Below are 24,678 nucleotides of genomic sequence, written 5' to 3'. Positions count from 1 at the left end.
TATATGAGCTCATGGAATGTTGGGGGCATTCTTCCTTGCTCTCCGGTCTTCTCTGACCTCCCTTCCTTCTACAGCCTGTGGGACTTTATTTATATAATTTTTATCTTAATAAATATTCTTCTATCATACTCCTTCGGCTGCATTGTCTTAACGTACGAGTTACTTACCTTCGGTAACAATCTATCTGGTAGAGATGTTGTCTAGCCCCAGATTCCTTAACTTACAATATCCCAAGGCGTTAGACTGGATCCAGAATTTTTTTGCAGCAGCAGCACCTCTGCGCGACTGGGGACGGCGCCTCACGACCCCGCCCTGTGGTCCATGGACGTGACGTCAACGAGGTCATATAAGTCCTTCCCGGCGTGCTGACGTCAGTTTTCTTTGGAGAAACTTTTCCGCGGCACAACGTGGAGCCACCAACAAAACAGCGAAAGTATGGGAACAGTGTGCAAATTATGAAAAATCCGTAAAAGAAAGAAGGAGGATGGTGCAAAACAGCATCGTAAAAGACCGTATTAGCCACTGTCTCCATATAAGAGAAGGAGTAAGGGCAGAGCAGGCTCTGAGAAAGAACCCCGCAAAGCGAAGCATAGACCCTCCCCACAGACTAACAAGGGAAGAATATCTCAAAAGACAAAGGTAGATTGATATTACCATGTCGAACTGTGCTGCCCAACAAGGATGGACACAGGAAGAATAGTCTACTGGGAGAAAGTATGAAAAGGATAGCACCTCCCCTATAGAATCGGGAGGCTAAAACACAGCCCAGCAGATCCCTAAGAAGGCGACTACAGAGACGACAATAGCCCTAAATCAATGGAGAAGGCAGGAGAGAGGGAAGGCAACAGGAGAAGAAGAAGAATCTCCTGATGATGGTGAATCAAAGGCACCGTTTAATAGGAAAGAAGCCCCCTGGAGGGAGGCAGCCACATATGCCAACTTTTAAAGGAAGGTGTAACCATACGAGCATCCTGGAAGAAAAATAATGGCAACTGAAAGGAGGCCAAATGGAGAAGCCCACCTGGCAAGGTCCTAGCAGAACGGGGATGATGGGTGGGCGTTAATGAATCTGCAGCTAGAGAACATCTCTACCAGATACATCGTTACCAAAGGTAAGTAACTTGTACATCTGATAGAGACATCTAGCCGCAGATTCCTTAACTTAGAATAGATACCACAGCCATACCCCAAGGGGGAGGAGGGTCTGCGATAGAACAACAGAAATTGCCAGAAATACTGAGTCAGCAACAGAGTGACGGACTATGGGGAAGGCTGTAGTGGAGCAGCCAGACAGCAACCCAAGTAGCTCGGAAGAGCAAAGGACAACGGGAGATAAGGTATCACTAAACTGCCAGAATGGCACAACACCATACCCGTTTGAGTCTGCCGGGGCCACAAATTCCAAGGGTGGAAGAGGCAAGGACAGATCCAGTGTTGCCGGGAGTTGAGTCGACGTGGGACTCCCCCCGGAAGCCTCCGGAGAGGAGTCAATCTGGCGTCGGGGAGGAGTCAATCTGGCTTCAGGGCGACTTCAGTTGGCGCCGACCCTGCCCCGCCCGGCGCAGACTCGGCCACATCCGGAGCCGAGTCTGCCTCGTCCTGCGCCGAGTCCACGTCAACGACGACAAGCTCTGCTTCTGAAGAAGGGGACGGCACCAGAGCCGGGGTGGCAAGCCTATGGCGTTGGACCGGTGCTGACTCAGTCTCGACCATAACAGGCCCAACTCCGAAGTAAAGAATGGAGTCGGAGCCAGGGAGGCAAGCCTACCAGCAACGACCCCATCTCCGGACAGGCAGACGCCGGTCCAGAGGGCTGAGGCATGCTCGAAGCAGGGCTGCGAGCACCGCAACCTCCTGCGGCGCCACAGGGAGCCCCACTGGGCTACGCGGCGCCGCAGAGGTGCTATGCGTAGAACAGGGGGACCCAGCCAGGCCGCACCCTGACGATGCCGTATCTCCATCATCCCTAGAGGCAAGGGGCCAGCCAGCGAGTCCATCGGAGACCCCGCACGAAGCGGAGGCTCTGAGGATGCCCCAGGGAGAGGGGGGGACCCAAGGGAGGCCTGCAGTGCCGCGGCATAGGCCTCCATTTGGGTCCCCCGCACCAGGATAAGGTGGATAAGGGAGGGGCGACTCCCGGAGGATTCCGGGAACTAGTGCACCCAACAACAGAAGGAAGTGAGGTCGAGGACCTTGGCGACATAAGCTGTGAGTTACTCACAGGGCGAACGACGCACCTGGGAACCAGAGGGCGACCGACGCCGCAAATGGAACCCACTGCCAGAGGGACCTGCCGCCGATGAGGAGGCCAGGGGCCGAAAGCAGCTTCATCCTGCGCTCCCGCCGGGACTTCGGCTTGATGTGTTGGCAGGCATCGCAATCCGTCGAGTTGTGGTGTTCGCCCAGACACCACATACAGATAAGGTGTGGATCCCTCACGGACATTTGCCTTGAACAGGAGGTACACGTTTTAAAGCCCGAAGGCATCTCACACTGTTCCAGACACAAAGCGTCAAAAAGGGCCTGAAAACGGGCCAGAGGAACAGCTTACTTCGGATCTGCACTGCACGCGAAAAAGAAGGAAACTGACGTCAGCGCGCCGGGAGGGACTTATATGACCTCGCTGACGAAGTCAGGGTGGGGTCGTGTGGCGCGCAGAGGTGCGGCTTCAAAAAAAATTACGGATCCAGTCTGACGCCTGGGGATATTCTAAGTTAAGGAATCTGCGGCTAGATATCTCTATCAGATAAAGTAGAGAAAGAAAAATCCCTTTGGGTAAAATTCAGTTAAAGTCAATCAACACAACTTCACACATCAACTGGTTGCATCCTTTCAACTTTTTCACCTTCCACACCTGAAGATTGAACCATATGTACCTGGTAAGCCACTATAAAGATTGAAAATTCACATTTGTTTATTATTTTCATAAAACACAATTTTATCACAATGAATAGCCTAACAATTAATTAATTAAAAATTCTCACAATATAAAAAATACAGTACATTTTTTGCCATCCTAACTAAAAGATATATGGAGAGTAAAGCCAGACAAGTATAATGCATCTTGACAATTAACATATCCACCTTCAACTACATCAACAGCATGGAAGTATACAATTCAAAATTTGCGATTTTTAACCAATGCCAGATGAGGGGATTATGTTTAAGAGTTAGGCGTTGACGCGTTTCGATGGGTCAGTCTTATATATCCATCTTTTTCAAGACCAGGTTATGCACACTCTGTACTTGTTAAATGTAAGTTCATACAGTCACATTAAGCAGTATGACAGACTTCCTCCTTGTCCTTTAGAAATGTATTTATGCCTCGGGGTGCCCACGGTTGATAACAGTGTCCCTGTATAAAAACTTAAAAATGGATGTATCAAAGGCCTACGTTAGGACAGTCCATCTCACATTCCAAGCAACAAAAAAGGTTTGTTTTATACTGGGGCTTTAATACATCTCCCCCTTAGACACGGGGACATGGCCACCGAAGTCACGGGTTTTCTTGTTAACCGCAGGTTTCTTGTAATTGCTGCGATGGTCTTATGCGGAATCCCTTTAATAATTAGGGTCAATATTCCGAGGTGACTGGCTGCTCGGATGTATCGTCTGAGGGCTGTAATCGACCGGCATACCGTACAATCCTGTATCAGATAAGCACACTTCCAAGATGGCACCCATTTTACAGTTCTGAAAACGGCACCTTACTTTTCTATCCAACTTTATTGATACCCATTTCCAATTAGGAACTCTGGATATTTTGATTTGGCCAATTATAATTAGCCAAACGCACTTTCCGACTCGCTTCAGTGATTCTATATAACTGACATGAAACCGCAACATTATCTGGAAAGAAAAACTAGGGCTAGTTCTCCCATAGCTTCAAATCCGATGTAATATGGTTCCAGCTTCATATTTATCAAGCGGCCCGATGACACTAGTCCTTTTTTCTCTGTCCTCTTCGATGTAATGAGGACTGCCGGCGCCCTTGCGGGCAACTTACAGGGAGTGGACTTGCTCCAACTCTACAGTGAGACGTTGCGATTCAAGCGTAAAGTTCTGGTATTTTAGGGCACAGATGCAGTTTATTTTTTGGTATTCCAACATCAATACAGGACTGGGCAAGGTATTCCCTGCTGTTTTCTGCCAATATGCTTCTCTTCTTTCCCGATCGTATTGTCGAAATTTAAGACTGGGCGGAGTGAGTAGTATGTCTGTAGTCGTCAGCTGTACATATAAGACATCACAATTAAAAAAAAAATATATTTTTATTATTGCGGTGAATACAAATATAGTTTCAATTGTATCTGTATACAAGCAAGCTACATCAGAAGGAGTACTCCTGTAACTAAGAATCATACACAGCCGTTCAGACCACAACCCAGAGGTCAGGCGGCATATAGAGGAAATATTTCAACATACAATACAAATATAAGCTTAAGTCATATAGTAATAACATAAAAACACATCTTTTTTTAATAAAAAGAACTTAAACAGGCCTGAGGTGCCATCCTGCCACTGCAAAGTTGTGTCCCTGCACTAAAGCCCTGTGGTAATCCATACTAATACCCAGCCAGCCAGAGTTGAGCCCCCTACTCTGATACGAGTCGCATGACTGCACTCCGTGATTATGGTGGGGAACCTGCTCAGCCTGCCACCGTGTACCCCTCTTCCTCCCCCGCGGCATTCTCTTCAGCTCCCCCTGTGTTCTCCGCTTCTTTTCTACATATGTAATCAAAGAATAATCCCAAAAGTTCTTGGGCCTGCTCCTGGGGGGTAGGAGTTCACTGTAATTTTCTAATTGCGTGCAACAGTGTGTTAAATCCCCCAGCCACTGCTCTGTCTTAGGGAGGGGCCCCCTCATCCAACACATCGCCACCCGCCTCTTCGCTAGCAGCAGCCCCAAATCTACAATCCTGTGCTGCGCCTTAGGTAATGGCTTTGAATAGCCCAGCAGTGCTAGAAGCGGGGATGGGACCATTTCGCCCTATATGACATTGCTCAGCTCCTGAAACACCGTCCCCAAATAGAGCTGTACCTCCGGGCATTCCCAAGCCAGGTGAAGAAACCCCAACCTGTGTAGCCTTTCCGGTGTGTGGTAAACTCTGTTGAGGAACTTGAAGTGCACAAGCCTATGCTGCCGTTCAGGGAAACGGACCTCGTGCTGGAGCAACAGTAACGCCACGTTTCATCAGATATTTGCGTATCCAAGTCACGTTGCCAATATAGTCGCGCCTTGTTATATCCAGCAGCCCGTTCCGACATAGTTATCTTATAGATAGTGGATACAATTTTTTTCGGCTCTTTAGTCTTAATGACATAAGTGAGCTCTTTCAGTTCTGGGGGTTCCTGCAGTTCATCCCCAAGCTGTTCGCGCCACGCCTCTCTTAGTCTATGGAATTGAAAACGTTGCAGCACAGTAGGTCGCACCTCCCGTGCGTCGACATCACTCATTGTTTTTGGGTCCCGCTGACGAACGTATCTCCTACCGTATATATACCTAGGGCCTTCATGGCCTCTATAATGCCTCTGTCCTTACACGGGGCCAGCCATACCATCCATTCGATAGGCATCAGCGGTGTATATAATAGCATCCCAGCATGATACTGCATGATTGCATGCCAGGCACGTCTGGGTGAATTTAAAGAATCGAGCAGTCCTGTATGCCTATCCACCGCATCAAAGGCGGCCGCCTGCAGCGGCAATGGGGTGGCAAAGAGTCTTGCCAGCTTAATATGTGTTGATTTTTCCCTATCGTGCACCCACTGATGCAGGTGTGCCCCCTGTGCGACACAGTAGTATAATTCAAAGTTCGGAGCAACCAGGCCGCCTAATTGGTACGGTAGGACCAGTACCTTCCACTGTACTCTTGCCTGTTTACCGGCCCTTGCCAGTTTAATCATTAGTGACGTAAGCCGCGAAAAGAAACACGGAGGGTGCACCATCGGGATGTTTGTGAACAGAAACAGAAACCTGGGTAATATGACCATTTTCATTATCGAGATCTTTCCCAGAAGGGAGAGAGGCAGCCCGATCTACTTTTCCACGTTATCTTCCAATCTATCTATAGCCCTGCCATAGTTCTCGCGGAACACCGCTTCCGCATCAGTGTGCAGAAGTATTCCTAGATACCGTACGGGATCTGTGATTCACCGCAATGGGTATTCCATCCCAAATTGTTCTGTGGTTTCAGTGAGAGGGAACGCAAGCGACTTGTCCCAATTCACCTTCAATCCCGAGAGAGCCCCAAACCGCACCACCTTGCGTAACAGCGGTGCCAGATTCGTCTCAGACTCCCGGACGTAAAGAAGTGTGTCGTCCGCATAAGTTGTTATTACCAGTTTGTAGGTGGGATATTTGAGACCCTGGTGTGAGGGGTATTCGCGCATAGCGCACGCCAGCTGCTCCACGACCAAAGCGTACAGTGTGGGAGACAAAGGGCAACCCTGACGGGTACCCCTTCGAATCTTGATAGGTTCGGTGACATTGCTGTCGATTCTGATGCGGGCAGACGGGCCATTATATAACACCGAGATCATCTGCAAGAATATTGGGCCAAGTCCCAGTCTCACGAGTACTGCCCTCATGAACGACCATTCCACAGAGTCGAAGGTCTTCTCCATATCCAAGAAAACCGCTATCGCCTTCGAATCCGGCTTCGTATGCTGGATAGCCCCAAATACTGTCTGTAAATTGTAGGTGAGATTTCTACCCGCCACAAATCCCACTTGTTCCGGAGCAACCAGATCCGGTGTCAGTAGGGCCAGACGGGTCGCCAGGACCTTAGCGTATATTTTTGTGTCTACTTTGAGGAGGGACAATGGTCGGTAAGCGCTGCACTCATCAGGCGGCTTATCGGGCTTGGGAATGGCGACAATAAGCGCTTCCCTCATTGACCTTGGCATCTGCCCAGACTCAATCTTATCTGTAAACAATGCACAGAGGTGCGGAAGCAGTAGTTCTAAATATGTTTTGTAGAACTCTACTGTTAAGCCATCAGTGCCTGGCGCACTGCCCGTCTTCATCCCACCAAGTGCTTCACGGATCTCATCGAGTTCAATAGGAAGCATCAAAAACTCCTGTTGCCTGTTCGTGAGGAACGGGAGTTGAATATGTTCCAAATAGTCCTTCACCTCCTCCTCACTACACGTCGCACACGACGTATATAATTCGGAGTAAAACTCCAGGAACCGTTTCGCTATCCCCTCTTCCTCCGTGACAAGTGACCACTCTTTTGATTTAACCGCCGCAATCGTCACTCTCATCTTCTGTTGCTTCACCATGTTAGCCAGGACCCTCATCAACCTATCTTGCTCCCCATAAGTTCTCGCTATAGCGTACTTCCCCAGATGCCTGACCTCTGCGCTCGTCTCTTCCTGATATTCTGCTAGCAGCCTCTTCATGTCCTCCCGCGCGTCCGCGGTTTCCCCTGTCAAAAGACGGCCCTCACAATCCGCCAGCTGCCGCTCTAATCTTGTAAGCCTCCGGAGTATCGAGCGTAGTATTCTGGAATGTTTACTCATGGTTACACCTCTGACATAGACTTTAAACGCCTCCCAGACCGTTTGAAAACTGTCCACCGAGGCTATATTAGTGTCAAAGAATGTCTCAATTGCGTTGTGTATCTCTTCACGGAAGACCGGGTCCAGGAGTGAGTACGGTGGAAATCTCCATGTAAATGGGGGATGGGCCCTCCGCGGCAGCGAAAAGCATAATAAGATAGGTGAGTGATCGGAGAGGGTGCGGGGCAGTACTTGGCACTTGCGGACCAGAGACATCATCCCCGGTGACGTTAGCCAATAATCAATGCCCGTGTGTATGTTGTGAAAGGCAGAAAAATGGGTGTACCCTCCCTGCACTGGGTGCAGACTGCGCCAGACATCCGCCAAGTCCTCACTGATAAGTATCCTATCTAATTCCCTAGCAGCTTTTGCAGGGCGTCTATCCGGGCCACTAGAACGGTCCAAGTCAGGGCTTCTGACCATGTTGAATTCCACGCCCCACAGCACAGCCCGACTGGGAGTCTCCCGAACAATTCCAGCTAATTGTACATGGAACTCGGGGCTATCATAGTTAGGTCCATAGACATTCACTACCAATACCTCCAGTCCCTTCCCAGCCAGTTTAGATATAACAAATCTACCTTCCGGGTCAGCCGCCACGTGACTAAGGGAGTAATCCGACTTAGGGTTGACCCATGTGAGTACCCCCCGGGCATGGGTCCTAAAGCCAGCGGCATTAATCTGCCCTCTTAGCCCCCTGGCCTGTAACCTAGAGCTGTTCACAGAGAGGTGTGTCTCCTGTAGTAAAGCTAAGTCAATATGGTGTCTAGCCAAATAATTCAGAACCTTCCGAAGCTTCCTATGGTCGTTCATGTCAAGGCATTCAGGCTCCCCGCCACATGTTCCCAGAGACTACTTCAGGCATATCACTCATAGCTAGAGAAATCATGCATCATCCTACACACAGTGAACAACTGCACAGCATGCATTGTACAAAAAAATCTTGACTCGCACCTCGTTGCCATGAACCTTAAACTTCCCAGCCCCCTAACCCCCATCGTTCCCACCCACAGCGGACCTCCCCCAACTAGGTTGCGAAACAGTCTACTCTTGAGTCCCCTTCCCCTCCTCCCTCCACCCCACTCCAAATGCAAAAAGAAAGAAATAACCAGCTAGGTGTCACCACGCGTGGGTGGAGGTGGCTACGAACCATTCAGAAAAGTCAAATGGAATCACAAGGTCACCCGCCCCTCCCATCCCGCCCACCGGCATTTATGTGTCCCCCAAACCTTGCAGTATTCGCGGGAAAGCACTGTGTGTAACGACCCTCAGTCCTGTTCCTCCAGTCCGCCCCCTGCTGCTTCGTACAGTAGCTCTCGTTCCGGTGTTGTCCTCCGCTCCTTCTCCCAATCTTTGATCGCCTTCTGCAAAGTCTTGGGCTCTGTGAAAAAGTGCGTCTGTCCATTCCTGGTTACTTTCAATTTAGCCGGGTAGGGCATAGCGTAGTCCAGTCCCTGCTCCCGCAGTTGGTGCTTCATCGGGACAAAGTGTTTCCTCGCCTCCGGGGCCTTCGCGGTAAAATCAGGGTATAGTGCAATGTCCGACCCCTCAAACAACAGTGTCTGTTTTTCCTTGGCCGCCCTTAAGGCCGCGTCCCTGTCCCTGTAATTGAGGAACTTAGCTATTATCGGCCTCGGTGGCGCTCCCGGTTTCGGGCGGGGGTCAGCGCCCGGTGTGCCCTCTCAATGATGAACATGTTGGAGAAGACGTCCGCTCCAAGCAAGGAAACCAGCATCCGTTCAATGAATGGCTCCATCCTGCCCGTCTGCGCAGACCAAGGATGCATACGTTGCAGCGACGTGAGCGGGCTTCCAAATCCTCCGTCTTGTCTTGGAGTGCCTGCAGGACCTTGCCCAATTGCTTGTGGTCCCTGTCGATGGTTGTCTGCGCTTCTTCAACCTCCGTTATCCTTCTCTCCGACATGTCTAGACGCTCAGGGTGCTTGTCAAGCCTCTCAGCCATTCTGTCCATTCTATACGTGAGGGCATCAATTTTCACTCCCAGAGAGGTGATGCCATCCTGCAGCCCTTTATCCATAGATTTTAGCATACTCTTCAGGTCCTGCTCCGCTTCTGGCGTCGCGACTCGTTCACTCTCGCTCCCAGCACCTTCGTCTTGTGATTCAGATCTCGTCTGCATGAAGGGCAGTTTGGATTGCCCGCGATCTGTCTTCCCCATAGTGGCGGTCAGGTGCACTCAGCGGCGTCACCAGAATCGCGAACTGACTGTCTCACACCGGGACTAGCCAGACGAGCATGCACTCACTCTGCAGCGCGAGGGCGGGGCCCAGAGGCGCCAGTGGCCGCCCCCACAGGCAGTACCAGAACCGAAGACGTCAGCACAAGGCAGGATTTCAGCCAGCCCCCGGGATCCCACCGCCTGGACAGCGCAGCCAGAGTTTCTCGCCGAAGGGCCCAGACCACGTCCGTGCTCCTCACTTGCCCTCCAGCAAGTGCCAGGTGTACCTGGGGTGTCCCAGCACCGTCGCCTTCCCAGCCGGGCCGCGGCGAACAACGCGCTCTCTGTGTGTTCCACGACGTCCGGCGACTCGCTGTTATTCCCCCACACTTCTCCATCGTCCTCAGTATTGTGGCGCCTTCATTGACCCCTAGGTTGTTGTTGGCCTCCCTCAGCAGTCAGGGCGTCAACAGCATGCCGGCAAACCTCCGCAGAGTGCCACTCCCCACGGGGCAAGGGGCTAGCCCCGCAGTCTACCACCGGCGTATCAATCTGGCATCAACGTTGCTGCCCCCCCAAATAATCCTTTTCACCGGGGCCCGTAGGTATCTCTTGTCCGTATCCCGTGCTGCAGCTCGTACTGTGGCCCCTACCAGAATCCTCGTCCTCCCCTTGCACTACAGACGATCTCCGCCATCTTGGCGACTCATCGCTCAGGGCAGTTCGTAGCTGCCGGACGTCATCCACCGCTCCTCACCGGGTCTTGAGGCCCCCACTGCCGGGGCAGCAGGGTTGCATCCGCTTCCCGTCCCCGATCTCCGCATTCGTCAGGGGTTGCCACTGCCGCGGCCTCACCGGCCAGCCACGGCCGCACGCATGGTCACGTCGCCGGGGCACCCAGTAGCGCGAGGCCGGTGCTTCGCGGCCTACTTCGCCTCCGACCCGCCCCACGGGATCCTCCGCTGATGTTTATCAGGCAGCCTCCGCGGTCGGACAGCAGGTGACGGACCCTCTAAGTGTCCCTTGCACCGTTCAGCGTGATAGCAGCGGCCTAGGGAACGCAGGATATTGCAGGATAATTGGCCGGCTCGACAAAGCCCGGGAGTTAGGCGGCCATCTCCGATTCGAGCAAGCTCCGCCCACTATAAGACATCACAATTGGAATCTATTTGTATTCCAATGTCCTTACGGGACCGGGCAGGGCATGTTCGGTTGCTATTTATCAGTATGCTCATACCCGCTGACTCTTCATTAACATTGTGTCTTTTGGCACTGGGATGAGACAGACCAGTTGCTAATAATTAATATATGTAAATTTGCTAATTCTCAAGAAGCATTTTGTTTTTTTTAGGGACCACATAGTATTACCTTGACCTGCACACCCCTGGCAGTGTCTACAGCTGCCATCACTGTACATTTATTAGTACAGTTCCTTCTAATTACAGCACCATTGGGTAAGTACCATTACTGGATGGTTGCAAACTATTTTTGCTGTAGTTCCCTATGCCCTGATGTCAGCATCAAATGCTCTATTTTTACAGAGGGAATATAATTTCCAAATGCATATTACATCTATCCTTTTGTGGTCAAATCTCATGTTGGTTCAGGATGATCTCAGAAGGCAATACGGCCTATTGACCTCCTTCCTAGCTCACTCATTCAGGAGATGGCAATAGCAATCCCCACGTATATAGTTCTAGTTTCTGGTCAATGCTTAATCTAATCCTAATACCCTTTTCCTTCCTGTGTTTAATTCATTTGCTGACTATAGGTCTGACCACTAAAGCTTATCAGAAGACAATGTATAATTTTTAAATAGTGATTTTGTATCACAAGTGAATACAAATCCCTTCTATCAATACCATAGATAGAAGCCATTTTACCACATTAGTGCTTGGGATATAAGGAGAGACAGAAGTTGAATTCACGTGTGCCACTTACACATTACATACATATTAGATGTTGCACTCGCGTGCTCTTAAAAAGAACTAACTGGTGTTCTGTCACCTATTGCATGGTATTTTGCGAATGCATTACATCTTGATGTATTTGATGATGGTCATGTGAATTTTCTCAGTCTTTTTAGCATGGATCTCCACTATGTAAAAACAACCAAGACATGCAGTGAGTGTGATAGAGTCCAAGAACTTCTAATTTTAAAAGAGCATGTACTGTAAAATCCTCTATATGTATCTTGTGTCAAAATATCATACAGCAATGGTGGTATTTGTATTGCTTTTAGCCCTGACAAAGTCGTAGGAATATCTCCCAAAGACGACAAAACATGTGTTGGCTAAAGGAAGGTTGCTTGAAGAAAATAAAACACTGCAATGGAAGAAATAAAATTTATCTGTTTGGCTTGTTACACTTTCTGGTCCAAAAATTGTTGATTGACTTGAATGGTGTGTGCTTCATGTAATTAGACAATGTGGGCATGTAGTATTGGCCACTTGCAGGGAGAAACACAAATCTAAAAACAATTGCCAAACAAAGCCACAAAGTTGGTTTGGACATTCTCTTATAATCACGTCCAAGGTGAATGGTTGCCCTACAACTTTCATTATAGACCGTGGTCTGTCGATAAACATCATGCCTGCAGAAAACCACACAGAGCAGTCTGATACCACACCTCACACCGTCAAGATCAAAGATGTACACCTGGGTAGCTTCTACACCCTTGCAGAGCAAAGGATCCTCTGTGGCGATCATGTGTCACAAGAAAACAGTGCAAGCTCCAATTCATGCCCTCTCAAGTACTTGGTAGAGTGCATGCTATTAAGTTTGGATACTGATGCTGACATGGGACTGATCTCTACTAACCACAACTTAAATTGCCCATTCTGAAGTAGTGAGTCAACTCCCTTGTTTCATAGATTTGGGAAACAAGTCGATGAACATTAATGAAGATATATGTCCTGTTGCACAGTAATACGGTCAAATTGTTTTTCACTTATCGAAAGCTGACATTAAAGAGCTAGAAACACTGTTAAAGCATGACATGGAGCACTCCACTGGCCCGTCATCGTGGGTTTTACCCATTGTGGTGGTGACAATAAAACGACAGTGGAGGTGCAATGCGCATTTGTGTTGATATGCAGCGGGCCAACAAAGCAATCAAAAGAGAAAGACATCCAGGTCCACACATTGCGGATATGATCATGAAGCTGAATGGCTCCAAAGTCTTCTCCTGCCTTGATTTGAACAAAGGCTACCATCAACTTGGATTGGAAGAAAACTATAGGTACATCACTACTTTTTCAACTCATGTTGGTGTGTTCAGATATAAAAGATTCAGTGATGGTGAAAGCTGCATCATTTTTTCAAGTCATTTGTCTAATAATTCGGCCTGTCACATGGTTTTAACTACAGTGATGATAAACTGGTGTTTGGGGCTACACCAAAGGGACACGACAAAGCACTCACAAAACAGGTTGGGGATCCTTCCACACTTTCTAATCTTTGTCCTATTTCACTACTGCCTACCCTTGGTAAGACTACAGAAAGTTTGTTGATAGGCAGTTTTCTGCTTCTTTTTTTAGAGGAGGCCAGCATTCTTCATCCCCACCAGTCAAGATTTAGACCTGTATATTCAACAAAATCTGCCCTACTAAAGGTAGTAGCTGCATCAAAGCTTACTCTAGTTATTGGAAAGAATGCAATACTGATCCTACTGATTTCTGTGGCTGCATTTAATATGATTTGCCACAATATTCTCCTATCTTGAATGAAAAATTGCAGTAAGGCACATACAGTCCGGGCTTGGATCCAATCTTTTCTACATAATTTCAGGAAAATGGTTGCCTTAGGTGCTTTCCTTTCTAAAGGATACCTTATTACGCGGGCGTACCACAGAGCTCTTCCCTTAGCCCTCTTATGTTCAACATCTATATGGCCCCACTAATATCATTAATCTCATCATTCCAAATCAAAACTACATCCTATGCAGATGATACACTGCTTTTATATTAGTCTTGGATAAGGACTCAAATGAATCTGAACTAAATTTTAACAAATGCTTATCAGAGGTCATTCAGTGGATGTCTTTCAACCACCTTAAATGCAATACTGACAAGACTGAGATAATGCCGATAGGCAAAAATAACTTGTTCGATCCAGTCTAATGGTGGCCTGAAGATATTCCAGCCCCATCCGATACAGTGAAATTTAGATCTCATCCCAATTGCTGCAAGGAAAACAGTGGCAGTAGCCTTGATCTTATCTAGACTGGATTATTGCAACAGCCTATATGCCGGGGCAAATAAGCAGGTCTTTAAAAAGTTAGAGCTGGTCCAAAATGCGGCTGCTTGACTAGTCTTAAAATTGCCGGTGCACTCTTCAGCTGGGACAGCCCTACAAACCCTGCACTGGTTGCCAATTCACAACAGAATTTTATCTAAGCTTCTTTTAATCATCTTCAGAGCTTTTAGGAAAATAGGACCCTCATACTTGACCACTATATTTACACCCTATATTACGGTTAGAACATGCAGTTCCTACTCAGCTAATTTGCTTTAACCTCCCCCATGTAATCTATAATGGTTTGAATTTTCTGCTCACACCCGCATAGCGCCAAGATGCTCCTGCCAGAGTGACCATGCACTTTATAAATGCACAAATCAAATCAAAGAAATCATTGCAACACAATCATGGAGGAAACATACTTGACATATTACACAAGATGCTGAATACCAGAAGTTCAAGAATGGTCAGGAAAAACTTTCTATTACACATGGTGGTCTCATACTAAGAGGGAAAACAATAGTTATCCATGAAAGCCTGCGGCAACAAGTTATTGAACTGGCTCACGAAGGATATAGTGGCATTCCCGCAACTAAAAGACCCGTAAGGGTGGAGTGTGGTTTCCGTGTCTCGATGAACGAGTTGAAAGGGAGCTTAAAGCATGTAAACAGTGCAACTCTGTGCCTACCCAAATGACTCGGTAAATGCTGAAAATGTCTGATGTTCCTAGGCAACTCTGGGAGAGAATTGCAGTTGACTTCTTATGGCCCAAAAATAACAGACATCATCTCATGGTAGTTGTCAATAATAATCAGTTGTCAATGAGTACTTAAGTTTTCCTCTGGTGGAAGACTTATCAACCACACATGACCGAGTTTATCGAGATACTGGCTGACAGTTTCACAATATGGGGTGTAACTTCCATTCTCAAATCAGACACCGGTCCACCCTTCAATAGCAGATAGTTCAAAGACTTTCTTAATCACTTGAACATCAGAAAAGTAACCCTCTCTGGCTACAGGCAAATGGTGTTATTGAACGATTTAGGAGTACTTTAAAAAGGGTCGTTCAGCGTGCTGCACTGGAAGGCATCAACGTCAAGTCAGCCTTACGGCCAGCCCTCCGTGCCTACCGTTCCACTTTTCATTCCATGCCAAGAGAAAGTCCTTCCACCTTGTTGTTTAGGAGAGATCTTAGAACAAAGATACCACAATGGACCACCAGTTGGTTAATATACCCTGATGAGATTTCTGTCACTGACACCTCTTGCAAATGTAAAATAAAGGCATACACTAATGAGCAACGATGTGCTCAAAACACAGTTTTCGAGAAAGGAGACCAAATTCTCAGTTTGATGCTGAACAGCTAAGGGTTGTGGCGAGCAAAAGTCCCAACAACCTGGAAAATCCATCACCAGAGACTTGTCACACTTTAGGCCTTTGCCTCGATGTTCATCAGCTCCAGACCTCATGAGTGAGGCAAGTCCACATGAGTGCCCAAGTCAAGCATCCAACTCTTATCCAGAGATGCCAGATGAAGGCGTCCCTCCTTATTCTCGTGCAGATCTGAAAGACTGATGCAAGCACTTTGAGAACTCATCAAGGAGTTATAATGGGTATATATGTGTTCCTTTTTGTTAACAAAGGGGGATATGTTGTATCCTGTGTTCATATGTATGACTTCACTAGAGGTCCTCGGCAGACTGCTTCCAAGTATAACGCAATCTGGTAGATGTGGCTGGGTGCGGTTAATAAAGTTTGTGACGCAGTGCGTTCAGTTAACAGAAGAATAAAGATGTGCAAACCAAACCTCCGTGTGTGGTCAGTTACCTGCTCACAGAGGACGCTACAAGCCAGAAGTAGCTTAGACCATGCAACCTTGAGAGTCAAGTGCAGAAGATGTATTTGGTCCAGCTACTCAGAATTCAAAGTAAGTTGAGCCCTAGGACATCAGAAGTAAAATGCAGCAACCCCAAGGTTGGACCCAGTAACCCTTACTTGTCACATGGTCCTCTGAAAGGGGCTGACGATATGAAAAGGCTGTACTTAGATGAGACTAAGTGCAATGATAATTACATTTCAAAAAGATGCGGCATAAAAAAATATACATGAAAAGAAATTCAACTTACCTTTGGATTCCACTGAATTTCATTATCTATAGGTTTCACTCTACAAACAATAAATTCAATAGCTTGGGGTGGTAAGCTGTGAAATTTGGTTGGTAACTGTAGTAGGTTATGATTTTGGACCTCGCCTTGTTTGCCTTCATCTATGTAGTTTACCATACAGGAAATACAGTTTTCCTCTTTCTGGATTGTCTCCAATACTTCAACTCTAGGGTTCAATTAAAAAAAAATGTTAAAGATAACATCTTTTAAAAAAAGATGTCAACAGCACCAATAAAAAAGTAGTCAGGCAAAATTATTTTTTCTAACAAAAATAATGGAAAGTCTAATGAGGTTAGAAGATGGTTATAGGTAAAAAATGAGACATTATCATGGCTATCCTTACTATAGACAAACCTTTCATAATTATGGCAACTCAACTATTAATTAATATTACCTGCAATTGGATACTCTCAAACCCAGGCAATTGCTTGATTCTGTTACCCTCAAATAGTTTAAGCCACTTGGAAAAATAAAAAGACTGAATTAAAGATCTAAATTTGTGGTCTTGCTATGAGCAAATACCACCCTGATGTAATATGATCAACACATTAAAGAAACCTTAATTATTTGTGTTTGAGCTATCAACTTGCATGTGTGCCATTTTATTGATAATATGTCAACAATGGGAATATTGCTGCAATTCAAGATTTACGTGTCCCTCCAATCGGAATCAGATGAAGTGAAAAACAATTGATTCATTTAGTCACAGTCACTGGTGAAGAGGTGGCCACCTGGAAACAGGCTGTATAGGAGGACTTAGGGACAAGTCCAAGAGCTACCAAACGGGGGCTTGGAGCAATATGGCACAGCCGATTCTTTGAGACCTGTGCAGGCGGCTCAGGAGCAGAGGGGTCAGGTCAGCTGGGCCAGGCAACTCACCTGATACTGGAAACCCTTGACGGCTACTCGGTAGGGGTGTAGTGAGAATCCGGATTGGACTCTCACAGTTGGTGTTGGGTGCAGGGCGTCCAGTACCCCATCTATTGATGCTGGACTACTCTGGTGGGTCTTTCACAGTCTGTGGAGAGACAAATCTGACCCTCCACAGCACAGGTACGTCTTTCTAGTCATCTGCAGCGCCGGTCTGGCTAAGGAGATACAAAATGGGGGACCAGACTCTGACTTTCAGTGCCTGCAGGCGAGTAACTCCTCTACTGTAAGGGAGACTGTAGGACGTTTTTAAAGTGCAGGCAGGCTAAACAAGGCTGTGGTAGTTCTCCAGCTTGCAGGACAAGTCACTCTATTGCAATTGTTAAGACAGTTGTGAGCAGACCGGTTTTGACACCAAAAATTCACAGATCTTCTGCAGTTTTCGTCATACAGTGATTCTTTTTCCTCCTTCCTTGATCCATCTAATCTCAGTTCTTGAGTTCAGGGGAGCCATCTAAATACTCATCTTAGAGGCATTAAGAGGAGTAAAGAGTAGCCAATGGGCTGCCTACCTTTCGGTTGTCTACAACCACTATATGTCCACTTGCAGTGAGAAGTAGGCATAACCTTGAACCTGGAAGGCTAATTCCATCCAAAATAAGATGGAGGAATCTAAAATAGTGGTGTCCACATCATCTAGTCCACCTTAGGGGCAGTGCTGGATTGGTGAGGAACACACCTTCTAATCTTACTAATTTTCCTGCCCGACTTCCACTCAAAAGTGGGTTCTGGACAGGGAGGCAGGCATCTCCACAATCTGGTGAGGCCAGGGTCACATAACAAAGGTGGTGAGACCTTTGACGCTTCCTGCCCTGGAATGCTGATCCTGCGTGGAGGAGGAGTAAACATGTCTGCCCTGAGCAGGCTTTGTTTGTGGCCTCCGACAGCAAAGGCTCTCACCTCAGGGGGCCAGAAACTCATTTGTTGTGGGTAGCTGGTCAAGACCAGTTAGTCACACACTAGTAGTTGTTAGGTTTTCAGGGGGCACCTCTAAGTGCATTTCTTAATAAATCCATCACTGTTGGTATCATACATCTGGGGGTACAGTGAAGCCACAATGTAGCTGGAGAACTCTTAATCACGAGTGACCAGCCCTGTAATAAGGATGGCTTCTCTGTGCACTTGCGAGATCTAATAATTGACTCAAATGTCACAGAGGCACATCAACTCACGTAGCTATGCCCACATATGCAGTATAGTGCACACTGCCATAGGGCTGTAAGGCAGACTGTAGGGGTGACTGACCTATACCACATGCAATGTTTTGCAGGCATGGCACACAGGGATTTGCGCCATGTCAACTCTTCGGTTTTTCTCTGCACAAAGACTTGCAAGACTGCAATGCAGTTTTGGATGAGCTTGGTGAGGGGTCCCTTAGGGTGGCACAATTCATGCTGCAGGCCCTAGGCACCCTCTTTAGCCCCAAAGCCAAGGGTACCAATGGTACTTTTTACTAGGGACTTACATGGAGGCTAAGGGGGTGTCAACTGTGGAACAATGGTACAGTTTAGGGAACGGATACTGCAACTGGGGACCTAGTCAGCAGGAAAACCAGCACACTTTCAGTCAAAGTTGCATCATATACGAGGCAAAAGGTGTGTGGGGGTGGAGGGGAGGGTAACCATGTCAAAATGGGCACTTTCCTACAACACCAAACTCCCCAAGCCCAGTCAGGAGTTACAAGGATGACTTAGGCCCAGTAGTTCCTGATCTTCTTGGGAACTCTGGGCAGGAGTGGTGTTGGCAGAAAGGCGTACAGGAGGCCTGAGCTCCATTCTAGACTAAAAGAGTCTCCAAGGTAGAGCTGCCTTGGAAACTCCAGAGCGCAGGGGGGCTGACATTGCACATTCTCAGCGATGGAGAACAGAACTAACCAAGGCTCTCCCCACTACTGAAAGAGACCTTGCACCACTTCCGGTTGGAGACACCATTGGTGATCCTCTAGGCAACTTTACCTCATTTTGTCCACATGGCGTTCAGAGAGCCCACCAGATGTTGATTTACCAGGTGTTAGACCTGGCATCACTGGCGTGAGTCTCCCTTCCATTTTTGACAGATTGCCTCCTCTGTTTTGATATGTTTTTGCTGGTTTTATGCTTTGGGCACTGTGCCACTGCTAATCAGTGTAAGTGCTCCCTATGTTAAATTGATATACTAATTGGGTTATTTGATTTACCTGTCAGCCCCTAGTACAGTGCACCATGTGTGCCCAGGGCTTGTCAATCAAATGCTGCTGGTGGGCTTGCAGCACTGGTTGTGCCACCCACAGAAGCAGCTTGTTAAGTGTGTCTCAGGCCCTGCCATTGCAAGGCCTGTGTTCAGTCTAGCACTGCCATGTCTACTTGGCCAAGTGCACCCACTTGCCAGTCCCTAAACCTTCCCTTTGATTCATATTAGACACCCAATTGTAGGCCCAAGGGCAGGGTGCATTGTAAGTATAAGGTAGGACATGCTCTGATGTGTGTAGCATGTCCTAATAGTGAATTACAGCCATTTTCGTTTTTCACTATTGAAGGCTACCTGTTCTCATAGGCCAGAATGAGCAGTTAGATTATTACATTCGTATAATCCTAAGTGACTCAGGGAACATGGTAGAAATTCAAATTTAGTATGCCTGAACTCAGAATAATAAAATGCATCTTTTAGTAAAGTTGGTTTAAATATTCTGTGTTTGAAAATACCACTTTTAGGAAGTAGGTATTTTCTTGCCTAACTATCCAGGCCTGCCTCTGCTGGGTTATGTATTCCTTGTCTGGGTTTGTGAGTGCCAGGGCTGGGGGATTTATGGAGACAGGCTGGGCAGCCCAGTGGTGAATAGAGAGATCTGCATCTAGATAGGAGGGAGGAATTGCACCTGGGACCTGAATAGGGCTGGGCCTTCCCTCTTCAATGCTGGCTCCACACCCTGTGGCTTGTCTGATGTCTCTGCTCTGCACTGTGAAAGGAGAGGGGGAATCATGTCAACAGAGTGCTCCAGAGCTGTATCTTCCCTCCCCTGTGCTGGCTCCACCTCCTGTGGGGCGGCTGATGTCTCTGCCCTGCACAGTGAAAGGAAGAAGAGAGTCATGTAAACAAAGTGCTCAGGAACTGGTTTGGACTAGGCAGGGGCCTCTCTGCCTTCAGAGAACAAAGGATTTGGGGGTATAAATATTGGGACCCTGATCCCCAGAAATTAGATCACTTCTGGACAAGAAACCTTTCTGCCAAGGAGAAGAACCAAGGAAGCTGCAGGAGTTGTACTGCCCCTCTGCCAGTGTGCTGTTTGCTGGGCTGGCCTGCAGTGGTTGCTTCATTGCCAAGAGACAGGAGAATGAACTTTGTAAGAACTTTCATCTACAGAATATTCTCCAAGGGCTTGAACTGTGCTTGCCTCCTTCTGAAGTCTCAAGTACAAAAGACTTCACCTCCAGCTCCCTCCTGTATTTCCTTGCTGGGAATTCTGACTCCAGTCACTTACGTGCCGCTGGGATCTGGAAGCGCGTCGCATAGAGAAGAAGCGTGTCGCCGCCGCAACTGAAATCATCGCAACGCCGGAGAAGACAGCTTTCACCGCATCTCCCTGGAAGCATGTGTTCATCGAAGCTGCCTGCAGTCGCATCACCGGAGAAGCGTGACGCCATCGTCAGAGTCGCCGTCGTGATAGTCGCCTCGCATCATCGGAAAAGCGTGTCACAGGAGGGAGGGTTGGGGGGGTCTGATGTGACCTCCGTACATTGATAGTGAACCCCAGCAAATGCAGAAGGTCCGCCATAGGCTGCAGATAGGAGCAGACAGCCAGGAGTGAGCCAGTCTTCAACAGCCTGCCATTGAGATAGGGGAAGACTGGCACCCCTAATCTCTGCAGATGAGATGAAATCAATGCAATCACCTAGGTATACACATGAGCGGCCTTGGCAAGGCCAAAACGGAGCACACCAAACAAAGTGCGCATGGAACCCCTTGAACTGCAGGCACAGCCTGTGGTCAGGCAGGACAGGAATGAGGAAGCATGCGTCCAGCAAGCCCAACGCTACCATTCAATCTCGCGGGTCCAGGGCAGACAGGAGTTGATCGAGCATCAGCATTCTAAACTTCCCCGTATTGAAGAAGAAGATGAGAGGATGCAGGTCTAGGATAGGATGAACGCGTCTTAGCAACCAGAACTTACTTCTAGCATCTGCTCCCTCTAAATGGATCACTTGGCTATGAGAGCCGTCAATTCCTGGCAGGGTAAGGCAAGATAGTCCTCCATAAGCCTGTCGCAAGCAGGTGGCATGGGTGGAGCGAGAGACACAATGTGAAGGAAGTAGCTACTTTGGACAATTTGAAGAATGCATTTCTCTCATGTTATAGACCTCCAATGGGGCAGGTGATGGCATATCCTACCTAGCACTGGGTGCCCATGATGGTAAGAGGGCAAACTTTAAGTTGTTTTTTTTAGGTGGCTGCTGCCAGGGGTGGTAGTGGACTCGCCGAACCTCTAGCTGCACTCCCCATGAGGTCCTGAGTACCACATTTTCAGCTTTGCAGATGTTCGAATGCTGACGTGCAGTGGTGCCTTGGCAGGTATAGAAGTGGCTAGAAGCCTCTTCAGTGACCATAAAAGGAGTGAAATACGAATTGGGGTGGCGAGAGGCCATGTAAAGGTCCAAAGACCTGGCCATAGCCCTAATGTCCTTAAAGTGCTCGAGTGCTTAATCCGCTTTGTCTCAGAGAAGGCAGTAACCATCAAAAAGAAGCCAGTTGCCCTAAGCCAGGTGTGGTGCTGTAAGGCCACTGTCAAAGAAACCGCTCTGCCCAGCGAGTCGGTGGTACCCAGCTCACATATGATCATTCCCTTTGCTGCATTTCTTCCATCAGCAACAGCCTAGGATAGTATGGCCCGGGCCTCCTCCGGGACAACGGGTGGCAACTGTGCAACTAAATTCCATATAACATGGGAGTAATGGCCCAAAAGGCATGCAGTGCTCACGTACTGCAATGCAAGGATGGTAGAAGAAAACATCTTCCCTAAGGTGTCCAGCCTCTTTGATTCCCTATACACAGGGATGGGAGTGGAGCTTAGGGGTAGACAGAGATGGGTTGGGCCAGGGGGGATTAATGGGTAGGGAGGTAGTAGGGAATGCACCAGGATTTAAGCGGGAGGTAGCGGTTTGGACCACCAAGCTAACAAGGGTAGGTGGACAAAGCATGCCAGTACCTAGAGAAGTGTCCAGTCCACTGGCCTCCATCAAGTCCTCACACCAGTCCATTTCTGAATTGAAGGGCTGGTATTCCTCAGGATACAGAAACCCCTTCCAATCCTCCCCAAGTCATAGCCCAGCGAAATAGGTATGTCTCCAGTGGGTGCCGGAGTCCGCGTCATGGCATCTTCGGTAAGGTTGAGGTGGAATGACTGGCGCCCGTCCGTATCCATTTATTGATCCAAAGGGTCCCACTGGTGCCGGAGCTGCCAGCATTGAACCGGTAGAAGCCCCTCTTGAACCAGAGGGCCCGAAGGCGTTTATTGGGACATTCGAATATGAGGCGCATGGACTGAAAAACTCCTTGAGTTGAGATGGGGTTGCTAAGGTCCATGGAAACTTTGGGAAGCGCAGAGCTGACAAAGGTGCTGGCTCAACCGCAGAGCTAGGCCTTGAATGTCAACACTCCCTCCTCTCTGTGGGTCAGCAGATGAGGCTAAGTTCAGATAGCTTTGAATTCTACTGCTTTGAAGAACAAGTTACTCACCTTCGGTAACTATAGATCTGTAAGAGACATATATTGGTTATAGATTCATTACCTTAGAATTACCCCCAGGCGTCAGACTGGATCCGGATATTTTTTTCTCAGCAGTACCCCTGCTCGTCGGTAGGTGATGTCGGTCGACTAAGCGTTCGTCCTTGGCATAGTGTTCGCCGGAATAACGTTGCAGTATCAACTATGCGGCGCCCCTGCGTGCTGACGTCAGTTCTTCTACACAACATTCTACACCAGAAGCGCAGAGCCATCCAAGAAACTGACCACTGATGCACAATACTAGGGCATTGAAAGGGAGTCCATTACTCTAGAGGTCAGTTCGCAGAACGGGGAGGATGGGTGCAGCGGTAAGGTATCTATAATATATGTCTCTTACAGATATATCGTTACTGAAGGTAAGTGACTTGTTAATCTGGAAGAGACTATTAGTTATAGATTTCTTACCTTACAATAGATACCCCAGCAAAACCAACCCCGGAGGTGGGTCTGCAAATTAGGTTCACACCAGAAAGTCCTGGAGAACTGAACGGGCAAAGAAGCTGTCTCTCCGGCCCTGACTATCCAGGCAATAATGCTTAGTGAATGTATGCTCATATGCCCACCTGGTGGCCTGTAAGATGTCACTGTGGATGTCTCCACGTCCCAAAGCAGTAGTGGCATCCATCGCCCTGGTGGAATGGGCGAGCAGCCCTACTGGAGGCTCCATTTTCACTAAGGAATAACAGATTGTAATGCAAAGACCGACCCAGCGAGAAATGGTTCGTTTTTGAACAGCCCGAAATTTCTTGGTGCCCACATAGCCAACTAAGAGTTGGATGTCCACCCGGAATGGTCTTGTGTGATCCAGATAAAATGATAACACACATATTGGATTCAGACAGTGGAGTCTCTTTTCCTCCTTGGAAGGATGTACGGGCAGGAAGAAGGTGGGCAAAGTGATGGTCTGTCCTATGTGGAAACAGGTAACCACTTTGGGAAGAAAACAAGGCCTGGTTCGGAGGACAACCTTGTACAGCTGGACAGCAAGGAAAGGAGGTTTAGAAGACAGAGCCTGAAGCTCACTCACCCTGCGAGCAGAGATGATGGCAACCAGAAAAGCAGTCTTTAGAGTCAAAGGTCTGAGAGGACAATTATGCAGTGGCTCAAAACAAGCACATATAAGGTAAGTGAAGACAAGATTCCAGTCCTACTGGGGCATTGCGAAGGGAACAGGAGGAAAAAGGTAATTCCCTTAAAAACTATTTACAATAGGGGACTTGAAAAGAGAAGGCTGATCAGGAAGGCGAAGAAGGGCCGAAATGGCCAAAAAATACCGTGTAAGGGTGCCCAGAGCAGAGACCTGCTGGACCAAAGAAAGAATGAAGAGGAGAACCTCTAAAAGAAGAGCAGAAAGGGGATCCTCAACCTTTGCTGTGCACCATGCCACAAATTTGTTGGAACTCTACAGGCGTATACCGTCTTAGCGGAGGGACGCCTGGCTGCCAAGATAACATTACAGATTTCAGGAGGAAGGTCGAAAGCGGTCAACTGCCACCGCTCAATCTTCACACAAGGAGGTGGAGGCTGGATAGGTTCGGGTGGAGGACCGTCCCATGCTGCTGCGACAGAAGATCTTCCCGAAGACGCAGTCTGATCGGAGGATTGATTGCCATGTTCAAGAGCCCGCGATACCAGACTCTTCGAGCCCAATCCGAAGCCACCAGAATGACTTGGGCCAGGTCGTGCTTTATCTTCTTCAGCACTCTGGGCAGAAGTGGTATAGGCGGAAAGGCGTATAGCATACCGCAATTCCACTTGTGATGAAAAGCGTCGCCGAGCGAGTGCCACCTCGGAAATCCCAACGCGCAGAACTGCTGACATTGCCTGTTCCCTACGGTGGCG

The 24,678-nt window shown here is 48.1% G+C and overlaps 1 protein-coding gene across 4 annotated transcripts in view; it reads right to left on the bottom strand.

Moving 5' to 3' along the window:
- Nucleotides 1-24,678, bottom strand: part of TDRD12 (tudor domain containing 12) — a 3,388,409-nt gene that overhangs the window by 629,423 nt on the left and 2,734,308 nt on the right. For all 4 annotated transcript variants that reach the window (XM_078668261.1, XM_078668260.1, XM_078668262.1 and 1 more), the window contains one exon: nt 16,111-16,315. In XM_078668261.1, the coding sequence (XP_078524387.1) occupies nt 16,111-16,315 (205 nt within the window). The remainder of the gene's footprint in view (nt 1-16,110; nt 16,316-24,678) is intronic.

This window comes from Lissotriton helveticus, chromosome 12 (assembly GCF_964261635.1).
Source record: "Lissotriton helveticus chromosome 12, aLisHel1.1, whole genome shotgun sequence".
Classification (NCBI taxonomy): Eukaryota; Metazoa; Chordata; class Amphibia; order Caudata; family Salamandridae; genus Lissotriton; species Lissotriton helveticus.
This window is presented reverse-complemented; position numbering and strand designations above follow the sequence as displayed.